The 11478-nt window shown below is 44.9% G+C and overlaps 1 protein-coding gene across 1 annotated transcript in view; it reads right to left on the bottom strand.

Moving 5' to 3' along the window:
- Positions 1-921: 921 nt before the first annotated feature.
- LOC104531950 (voltage-dependent T-type calcium channel subunit alpha-1H) overlaps positions 922-11478 on the bottom strand; it is a gene marked incomplete at both ends in the record, with an annotated part of 41421 nt that continues 30864 nt past the window's right edge. The window contains 3 exons of the mRNA XM_029087228.1: positions 922-1000; positions 9790-9860; positions 10441-10574. Coding sequence (XP_028943061.1) covers positions 922-1000; positions 9790-9860; positions 10441-10574 — 284 coding nt within the window. The remainder of the gene's footprint in view (positions 1001-9789; positions 9861-10440; positions 10575-11478) is intronic.

Below are 11478 nucleotides of genomic sequence, written 5' to 3'. Positions count from 1 at the left end.
TATTTTATTTTATTTTAATTTTTTTTTTTTTCAGAATTTGTTGAAGACTGAAAACTAATTTGTCTTTGGTGGAAAGAAATATTCTGCTTTCAGGCATCTGTAATCTGAGCAGAGGGCTGGACTCATAAAGGGGATTGATGACAACCATAAAATCACCACTGAGAAAGGGCCCTTCTGATGCTCTTGAAGCCCTAATTGGGCTGCAAACACTGAGAAGGCAGACATGGTTCCTCAGAACAGCATGTTTAGAGGCAGTGACTGCCTTGGCCTGGCTCAGCTGGGCAAGTTTTCACTCTAACTCCACCTGGTTTTGTGTTTAGTGCTGGGCACGTTCATGATCAGCTACGCAGTATCCTCAAGGCAGAGGAATAAACGATGCCGGACAATCAGGAGCCAGTGGATGCTTCCTGATTCATGTAGAAAGGGGAAGGTGAGGCTGAGAAGAACAATGGACAAGACTTGGGCAGCTGGAAGAGCAATGTCAGCCAAGTGCAGAAAACTAATGGAGTGTGGTAGAAGCTCTGAGGAGGGACATGTTTATGGTGGCATCTCTCCAGCATGAATCTGACTACCATCCAGCTTTGCAGACTCATGTTCTGTCTTAAGTAGCAAACTTCCATCTTTGTGAACATATCCATGCTGGACAATTGTATTTAAACAGTAAATAGTTCCTCTACAGCCAAGGGTGGTGTTTGCCAAATCTCTCTATGTGTGTGTGTGTGTGTGTGCACGTTAGATAGGTTCTGTATTACATCCTCATGTGTCATCTGTGACCCTGAGATCAAGAGAAAACTTTAATCTTTAGACCATGAGCTGTGAAGCTAAGGAAAGCCCGAGAATGAAAGAGAGAAGAAAGGAAACAGCTAGATACCAAATAAACATCAACCGGATGAAATAAATTGTGTCAGGCACATTACTCACCCAGCTTGCCAAACAATTCCACTCCCAGGGCAGCATAGATAAAAAACAGGAGCATAAAAAGTAGGCCAAGGTTCCCTACCTACACAAGGAGAAAGCAGAACAAGGGTCAGGCAAGTTGAGATCACAAATTAAATTACTCTATCACATTTTAAACACAAGCAAAAGAGGGACTGGTGGCCAGAGGCTAATCATCATCTCCCCTGGCTTTCAATATCCTGGTCACCTTCCACAATTCTGCTTTAATAGACCCAGAGAAGTGTCCTGTGCCAGGTTAAAGAGCAGATGCTCCCACATCCAAAGGAGTCTCTGTGGCTGGTGCCTCTCCACCACCCTTCCACTCACCCAGGATCCTGCCTTCATCTGTAATTTGGCCAACTCGTAGCTGTAGCCTCAGCAGCACTTCAGGGCACTGGTAGTTTACATGACCTGGTGCTCTGGTTTGAATTTTAAGAGCCCTTCCCTTCTGTTTGCCAGTTTTGAGACTGAACATGAAGGCTGAGGGTTTCAAGATAGTGACTTTAACAAGACATGTCTCAAGCCACAAAAGGAATTCCCTGATTTTTCAAAGGTTTCGCTGGCCTGGAGGGCTTTCAGAAAAGGACCATATGCTCCAGTAAGATGGAAAGCTCTCCTAGCCTTGCCACTTTACAGATATTTCTCAACAACAACTACCTATTTCAGCTTTCACTGTCTCCAAATAAAAGCCTTATTCCATATATTCACACTGGAATGCGGGCACCTTGCAGTTCAAACACTGTGCTGCTATTAGGTATGAACATGCCCCACAAGGTGGCTGAAGGGGATGGTGATCCAAGTGCAGTGAGGCTAAAGGGAACACAAAGGTTCTTAATAACAACAGCATGACAGTTATTCGCACTGGAGTCAATCACTACGTGGGGTTGAAGCCTTTAAAACATCTCAAAGAGCAGATTTTCTGCAATTCAGGCAGAGAACATGAAGGGCAGAGTAACCTGACCAGCCAACCACCTGCATTGTACCTCCAACTACCTCTGGTCACATTTACCTTCCCTGCCACTTGTAAATGCCTCGTGTCTATCGGCGTGTAACCAAGAGAGTGATTGAGCTCTCCAATTAGACCTGGTGTCACAAGCATCATTTTATCTCTAAATAAAAATGAACTAGGTGGTGATTCAGGTAATCAGGATTCATGATCTCCAAAGTGTCTTCTAGTCAACTCTACAGTTGGAGAGAGCTTTCTTCTCTGAGGCAGCACAAGCCACAGTTGTTGCTGGGTATTTTGACCACGCTGCTTAATTTCATTAGAAAGGTTATCAGTATGATACCAGTTATCATAAAATTAACACAGCTATCACCTCCAAAGCAGGGTGGTGGGTTTTTTTTTGTATTAAAGAAATGAGAACAGTTGAATCACCCAGTGGAGACTGTAATTGCTACGAAACCTAAACTGGCTGCTACACCTAGAGCTTTGCAATTCCACTAACATTATTACCAAACTCTAGGGAATAATTGAGATGATACAGCGATGTGGATGGCTGGTCTGGATTATTTCATCTGCATGTACCATCTACAAGAATAGTGTTTCTTAACTGATGTCTGCTGGACCACTGGTGGTTTGTAAGACATTAGAAGGCAAAATGACTGCAAATTAGAAAACAGGCACACATGCAAATGCACACACATGCTGCTGGGGAGGTAAATGAGGAAATAATTAAAGAGAAGGAAAATAAAAGTGATAACCGAGTTTTCTAGGTTGAGTGTAAATGAAAGCCTGATGTTGTAGCATTGCAGAAGAGGGTCTTGGAATTTTTTCAAAGAAGCCTATAAGCTGAATATTTTACTGCTATTTTAATGCCTAATAAATCAGCCCGCAAACTTCTGGCATTGAGGAAATTCCAAAGAATTTAGACTAACATCAAAGATATTACCAGGTTATCAGTTAAAACTATTCTCTATCTCTCAACATGTAAAGCATGTTAGAAGCTGACACAAGCTCATAAACAATTTGCCTACTATTTAATGTGCATTCGTAAAAGATTTTGTATTTAAGATCGTGACTAATTACAAGACTGAACCAACATGTCTCATAACTGGTCCTTCAAAGACTAGATTACACTCATGGATTTGCTGTCTATGCTCAAGGCATCCCAGCCAGAGGCAGACTCTAAAAATGCTCACAGAAGCGTGGTTGCTGGTGTGGTGTTTGCTGGTGTCTAAGGCTGCATTTGCCCTTGGCTGAGAGCAGACACATGGGCAGTTCCAAAGCTCAGCTGATGCACAGGATCTCTTGGGAAGTGACCGAATGTCTGGCTAATGTGGAAACTTGGCTGCATGAAAGAGAGATGTGGGAGACAGCAGCAAGTCAGAGATCCTGGGATGGATGATGGCACAACCTTTACTGTTAAAACTCCATCCTAGCCTGTAACTAGACATCTAGAGCTGCTCTGGAGTGACAGCTAAGAATCAGGTTGCTCCTCATGTGCACAAAAGCAACCTGCTGCCCTGACCACCCTCTGCAGATGTAGCATCCACATGGATACGTGCAGGCAATTGGTGGCTCATGAGGTTGGAGCGGGCATGAGTTTCTCAGACATCTGATGCTCAAGAGAATGTGGCTGAACAAAATGTCTCAACTCTTGCTTAGGTGCTCCAGCAAAACTGCTGGGTCTATTTGTGTATCTTCTGACTGTTCTGCATCAGTACAAGTCAGTGACAGATTTAATATTTCGTCAGTGCTAGCCCGTGGCTTTCTGGTACATGTCCCTCAAGAAAGGAAAGGAAGGTCCTCTTCAGCCCACAGCCTTCACCAAGGCCTGAGCACAGAGAAGGACCCAAGGCATGTTTCAGAGATGGGCTGAGGTGGAGGCAGCGAGGTCAGCCAGGGGCTGCTGAGAAGCAGAGAAGGCAGACTGGATGTATGTCTGTGACCTTGAGTGAGTCATTCCTCTCCAGTAACTCAACGTACCCATTTGTAATACCCTCGTGGATAGGTAATTAATGTCTCTAAAGCACTCTGAGATCTACTGGGACATGACAAGAAAAAGATTGTGCATGAATCATGTTGCTGGGAGGAATGGGAGGGGGCAGGAGCACATCCAGGCACATTTCTCCAGCAGCCAAAGGCTAGGATGGCTGCGCTGGACTGTGCCTCAGGGACAGAGATCCAGCTCTGGTCAGCAAGCTCAGCTTTGGCAGCCGGTCACCCAGGCAGGCTCTGAGAAGTGGTTCTGCTCTAGCAGCACTGAACAGGTCAGCCCATGCTCTGTTTATCTATCAGACTCCCCCTGACTTGGGCTGGTGCCTTTGGCTGGGCAGAGAAAACTACAGATAACCCCTCTCTCTGGCAGCCAGGGGCTATCCATCATTTGCCGTGGCTCCAGTGTGGAGGGGAGGCTGTAGCCTGTAAGGAGTGAAGCAGAGATGAAGAACATCTTTGAGATGTTCTTGGTGCCCTAAAGTACCTCAGAGAACCCACAAGAGAAGATGGAGACACTGGTGAGTATCTGTGATTCCTCCTGGAGCTTCACTTTCTGGCATCCTAGCTGTCATAAACTGCTGACAAAAGTGTCTGTGTGCCTGGGACAGAGGGATGCTGTGGGGAGAGAGGCAGAGTCCTCCATCCCACCCAGAGGAGCAGGGAGGTCCTATGTGAAGAGCTACCACCCTTCACCACAGTGCATACCAGCTGGATCTGTGATCTACCATTGCAAAAGCCCTGGAATAATCCTGCTCAGCAGCAAGGAAAACAATCCTCCTCTCCACAAACCCAGCAAAACCCTTCTCCCCCTGCCCCTGCGTGGCCTGGAGAGGCTGTCTCTGCTTTAGCTCTTGTGGACATCGCTGCTGTTAGTTTTTTGCCTCCCTCTAAGTGAGACTACAGTAGCTAAGCACCACTGCATGATCCATCAATGTTCAACCTCTAACCTGTGCCACTATCTGCAGGCACTGGGATGCAAAGCAACCATGACAGGTTGTGTTAGCATGTACAACAGGACACTGGCCACCTGGACACTACCACTTCTCTGTCAGCTCTGTGATCCTATCCAAATCCCTCTAGATCCTGCTGGCCTCTACGCTCCCTGCTCTGGCAAAGGCATTGATGAAATACATGTCTTCTGCTGCCCTGCTCCTGCAATGGCTGGCTGAAGCACACTACAGCTCCTCTTGTGCCTCCTCCTGCTCTGACATCAATTATTTCTGCATCACTGACCCACACCTTGGCATTTCAGTTGTCCACGCAGGCAATGCACACAGCTCCCTGGGACGCCTGTCAAGAGCAATTTCTCATAAAACTAAGCTCCTGCCAATCCTTGCCAAGGACACAAGTCTTCCTCATCTTCCTTCCAGCACTCTCCAGCCAAAGCAATAAGCCTGGCAGCAGGAAAACACTGGCTAATTTCTGCACTAGACCCAAGAGAAAATGGTCACATTTGTCTGCTTGGAAAACAGAGGCCATCTGCCTGAATTCCAGGACTAGTGGAAAGGGCCAGGCACACCACCTTGGAGACTAAATATCATCTCATTGGTGCAACCACAAGGCCACGAGCTGAACTGAATGAGCTCCCCTTTCTGTGCACCCACCCAGCCCCACGGAGACCAGTGCTAACGGCCAGCAGGATGGTGGTTTCTTTACCTAATGACTTCTGCTTCACTACTCCAATCTCTCAGGTATCTCTGCACTTCTTTCCAGTGTGCAGCAGAGCACACACATACCCATCTTCCAGAATCTGTCTCATCTGCAGTGCTTGCTGGTAAGATATTTCTATTCTTGCTCTCTGAGCTTCACCATCACTGTGGGTTTTCAGCATCTGGCAAAAGGAGACTCTTGTTTCTGTCCCTTAACTGCTGTTACACAATGCCAGAAAAGCTCTTCAAGAGCTGAAGTTGAGATAAGCACAGGAGTTACAGCACCACAAAGAGTTAAACTCCTGGACAGAAGCAAACTACAGACTCTGTCCTTCAGGGCACTGATAGAACAAGGAGTTCTTCACTTTTTTCTTGGCACAGAGTCCATCTGAGGGGAGTTCCAAGCTTTGAAGACAAAGAGGAGGTACACTGTACACTTCTGTGTTTAATTAACGTGCTGTCCACAAACTAAGTAACAAAGAAGAAGGAAAAAGAAGCCAGATCTTTGATAGGAAAGTTCCACATTTTACTATCGCTGGCTCTGCAGAGCCAGGATGGTGATTGGACTGGATTCCACTTTGTCCTCTCCATCAGAAAGAGCACTGGCAGCTTCCCATTGACTGCAGGTTTTCTTGCTGGCAATCGATATTAGATGTGCTGTGCAGACTGAGCTGGGTGGTGGATTCGCTTACAATGGGTTCACAATGAGCATTTTAACCCAGCAAAGTGCAGGCCAAGCTAGAGAAAAGGTGAATTGTACTTTGGAAATCAGAAGATGTGAAAAGGACTCAAGAATTCCCATCAGCCAGGAGTCTTACAGAGCAGACGTCGCTTACAAAACCGAGGCAGCCACCAGATGTATAAGCAAGGGAATATTCAGCTAAAGCCTGAGTGGTATAATTCATTATATAGCCTTAATGGGGACAGAGCTCATCAAGAAGAGGAAAACACTTGAAACAGGTCTTGAAAACCTGCTTCATATTGAGAGATTAAAGGAGTTCATTGTTCTGCTGTTTGCCAGACTGCAAGAGATTATTTTATTTCTTATTGCTCAAAAAAGGGGAAGTTCTAAGAATAAAAGAGCAAAATTACATCCAATCAAAAACCAAACTTGGCTAATTCCAACTAAAACCAATTTTTTTTTAGCAGAAAGAGTAAATACTAGAAGAACGTATTTCGTCAATAGGGGATGGCTGGTTCCCTCACACTTTGCATCCTTCAAATAAGATCAGGTGGTTTTTAAAAGACTTGCTGAAGATGAGTGCAGAGCTGAGTGACTTGTGTTATGCCAGGAGCAGGTCTCTGCGATCAGAGGAGGGTTTTTGGTCTGTGAATGGCAGCAGTGAACTGGCTTAATTAGCAGTGGTGATGTCTAAGTGATTAATCCAGCTCTGGTCAGGCCAGCTCAGCTCTTTTTAGCTGCTCAGTTTAATGCAGTGGATCTATTTCAAGTTTACTGATTTTAGCACTTCATACTTTAAAGTCCATGACAGATTTTGCTTGTTCTCCAGAAGAGTATATGCCATGAAGGTCCACCTTCAGAGCTGAAGCTGGCAGTGCCTTTCTAGGTGACCATAATCCCCACTTCTAGTTCAACCTCTTGGACAACCAGGTGTGAAATTGGAAAACTTGGATTCCTGTTTGAAAAGGAGATACTGCCTCCAGACTGCACAGCAGTGGGTGAAAAAGCCAGCGCTGCACGAGCACAGACGGTTGATGGCACCAATGAGATGATTGATTCACACTGTCCCAAACATCTGCTGGGACAAAGAGGGCATGTGGGTGGGCAAAGAAGGTGCCATTTTGAGATCTTTCTCTGACCATTCTTTCTGTCTCTCTTGCCTCTCCTCATTTGTTCTCCTCTACTCCATCTCACTTTTTTTCAGAGAGATAGTGGAAGAGAAGCTCTCTGAACTGCTGGACCTGAGGTTACCAGACAAGGAGGATGCAGTAGGGTAGGAAGTCATCCTGCATTGAAAACATCAGCTCAAGGTCAATTTGAAGTTCCAGAAGAGGAGACTAAACCTGTACTATGACAGCTTCAATCTTGGATCAAAATGCCAACGTTACCCCAGGTCTGGGGACAGTTGCTTCTCGAAGTGTTACTCAAGCTGTATCTATTGCTGAATAAAAACAAAGAGGAAGCTGATGAAAATCACCCAAAAGAGAAAGGAGAAACTGCAATGACAATCCCTTGTCCTGGTAAGCCCATAAATGGACATTCTACATACACCAGACAAAGAATTTCCCCTAAAACCTTAATGAATAAACATCAAATTCATTTTTCTTGTCACTTAGCAGACATATTCAACGAGGATTTTCCAGCTGTGGTTTTAGGCTACTAAATTAATTGGGGTAGGAACTCTTCCCCTGCCTTTGAAATGAAAGCTGTAGCTTTATGAAGAGTGATTGTTGTCAGAGAGGTCTTCCCAAATTTCTCACTTTCTGAATTTCCCTGGTGGACAAAATGGTATTTTTATCTGCACAAGATGTGCTGGGAATATCCCTGGGGATTTCCCTTTAAAACTGACTTTAGTTTTAATGTAAACTGCAAATATACCCCAAGGAAACAAAAAGCCTGGCCTGCAGCCACCCTATTGTTTTGGGGGGAAAGAAAACAAGAAGACAGAGAAAAAAAAAAAATGCTCTGTAATCACAATGCTTTTGAAAGAAAAAAAATAGACACAAATCAAATGTTTTCTTGAAATGCCAAAACAGGGGTCAGGTTGGTAAATTCCATGCTTTAGTCTCAGCCAAAATCCTTCACTGAAAAGAAAATCTAATACCAAAGGGCAAATGTCTCAGATTAGAAACATCTTTATGGCAGCGATGAAAAGTAAATGGGTCTTTCCAAGAAAAAGAAATTCCCCTTGTTTTCCAGTTCATTTTGAACAGATCATGGGCTTCTTTGTACTTAGCAACATACTCACAGGGTATATTTGAGTAATTGCATGTACTAGTTCTACTGATCCTCATATGGCCACTCATATTCTGGGAGAGATGTCTACACGGTGTCTGCTTTTGGCCAAGCCACAGTGCCATCATCCTGCCTTTGAGATGTGAAACCTCTGCAGAGAGCTGAAGCTGATCAAGATGTCACTGCCCACCATGGTGTGCTGCCATCTCCCTGTGTCTATGGGGCAGGGGCTGGGAGAAGAGAGGCCTGACTCTCCCTTTTCATCCCAGGATACACACACAATAGAGTGTATGTCTCATAAAGCTCCTTCCAGTGACTCAGCTGTGGGATGTTTTGGAGGAGTTCAAAACTAAGGACTTGTCTGACCATGCTTGTGCATCCTAAAAGTGCTGCTTCTGAATTGCCAGCTCAGAGAAGGAGGCTGTGGAGTTCCTCTGCCTCATTCTTGATGGCCTGGTACCTCATATTGGTACTCACTTCTGGGTAAAGTGTGGCAGTAAATGTTTCCAGTACTGGCTGGTGGGATACAGGATCCTGGTGATATATGAAATTGAAATGTGTAGGCAGCTGAGCTGACTCTAAAGACTGAAGGATTAGGACTCTGACCATCAAGCCCACAAACTTGCAGAACACAGCTTAAGGTATTAGTTTTTTTAAAAAAGGAACTCTAAACTTCTTGCAATTCTTCTGATACTCTTTAGATTTTTTTTTTGGAAGAGTGCAATTCAACAAAAAATGTCTTTCCTTCCTTTTTCAAATAAATGGACCCATAAAAAAGTGGTCTGAGGAACTGAACACTTGAAGGATCCTATAAAATATCATTAAGCATAGCAGCATCATTGTTCCTCTTGCAGCTCATGAGAATATGGTGATTTGAGACCCTACTTCAAGCTTTTAAAACTCAGAAAGGTCTCTCCTATTTGCCTTTTAAAGTCTGCAGCTCCTCTGTCAATAGGTCCTCAACAACATGGTTGTGCCTGTCTCACAAAGAAAACTGCTGAGCTGGAAGCTGTCTACTTCCAATGCTTTCCCTAACAGCTTTCTCTCTCTGTGCTTGCATTTCCTGACAGTGAAATCTGTATTTTATGAGCTCTGCCTTCAAAAATTGGCTCTCCGTTAACCCTTTTCCCATCAATCTGGTTCTCCATCTAACACACACTATGTGAGCAGGATGTGCCATGCAAAACTCTACCACCAAGGCACTGGTGGCAGAAGAGAAAGTTGATATCCTCCCCAGGTGGCTTCTAGTGCCCACCAAACACGGTGGCACAGAGCTGTCCCCAGGCCCAAAAGGTGTAGTCCACCAAGGGGAACAAACGGGGCATGGATGAAGTCTGGAAGCTTACCTGGGGAAGTGCTTGTACCACTGTGTCCAGGAGAGCTCGCATCCCAGTGGCCATCTTAAGCAGCTTCAGCACTACAATGAGAATTAAATCCTGGTCAGCAGGGCTGGGAAATATTTCAAGCAAAACTCATGAAGGAAATCCAGCTTCAGATCTTGTAGGGATCTTTACATCTCTCTTGTATCTACTGATACAGATGAGAAGCTCACTGCATCCTGGCAGAGCCCACAGATCATTGGAACATCCCAACCACGTCCCACACCAATTAATGTTAAGAACATTTGTAAACATATCAAAAGCCAGAAGAACTCTAGCATGTCCTAGTAGGAAAATGGGAGTGTGATAGGGAAACACTTCTTGAGTGAAGAGCATTATCTTAAGCTCTGATCCTCTCCCTTCTCCACTGCTTCCCACTCTTGTCTGGTATCAGTATAAAAGGTTTATGATCCCAGGTTTGAATTAGAGACCAATCGAAGACTAGACTGGAAACACCCATGAAACCACACCCAGCTTGCTGCTGAATTGACATTTTGCCACCTCATCACCTAACTGTTCATAAGATGAACTGAAACAACAGGACTAGAAGAACAAATGGCCAAACCATTTCCTGACGTGTCTGGAGGGATGGCTGGAGACCTACGGAGCAGGTCATACCTCTTGCTATTCTCAGCACTCGCATGATGCGGATTATTGTAGGATTGATGGGCAGTGCAGCATTCATCTCAATCTCCTCCAGTGTGATTCCCACAATCGATAAGAGAACTATGGCCAAATCCAGCTGATTCCACCTAACAGGCGAAGAGAGGAAGGATAGAAAAAAAACCAACCCAACAAACCAACAACCATATGTGGACAGACACCCAAGAGGAGAAAATTATCTGTTAATAACAAGCACAAACAAATCCCAAATGCCTCTCCTCTCTCATATCTGGGCTCATGATATTCCACATGGTACAAAATCAGCTCACTGCAGCCGGCACAGACAGCCTCTGCGCCACAAGCTGTTGTAAGCTGTGACTGGGAAATGTCCCTGCCTACTTCCCGGTCCCTATCACCCCCCTTCTATCCACTTGGAGCCACTTTCAGGGACAAGATACTAGGCTAGAGGGACCTTTGATGTGATCCAATACAGCTGCTCCCATGCTATGTCACCTGTCTCTTGAATTACTCCACTTGAATATCTTCACTGATTTATAGCCTAACACTTGTAGAACTCATTCCACACCAGCACTAGGAGACAGTAAGATGTGAAGAAACTGAGTGTCCTTCCTACACAATTTCTCTCATCAGTAGTATTGCTCATAGCAGCTTTCAACCACTCAGGATAAATGAAGCAACCAAGCTGATCTTGTGGAAAAGTGTCCAGTCTTACCCTGTTCCCCAGCAAGTCACCAGACCACAACATGCTTCCATAAGCATTTACTTCTGGCTAAATGTGAGGCAGAACGGGATCTGTAGGTCTCTGCAGCTGGGATCTGAAGGCAGTGGGGCTGAACACAACTACTTCTGTCCTTGCCAAAAGCTTTACAAAGCCACCAGTCTACCAAAGGACTGGTTTGGACTGCAAAGGAGACTTGTTCTGAGGAACATTGTGACCTTAAGTTGCCAGAACTACTTTTTTGAGGACTGGATTGATGGCATCAGATTGTTTCTGATCTCTAAGCTGAGCTGGTCAGATCTGGTGGAGAAGCA

Source organism: Antrostomus carolinensis, unplaced genomic scaffold, assembly GCF_000700745.2.
Source record: "Antrostomus carolinensis isolate BGI_N321 unplaced genomic scaffold, ASM70074v2 scaffold29641, whole genome shotgun sequence".
Classification (NCBI taxonomy): Eukaryota; Metazoa; Chordata; class Aves; order Caprimulgiformes; family Caprimulgidae; genus Antrostomus; species Antrostomus carolinensis.
Note: the sequence above shows the minus strand (reverse complement) of the source record. Positions and strands in the feature narration are given on the sequence as shown.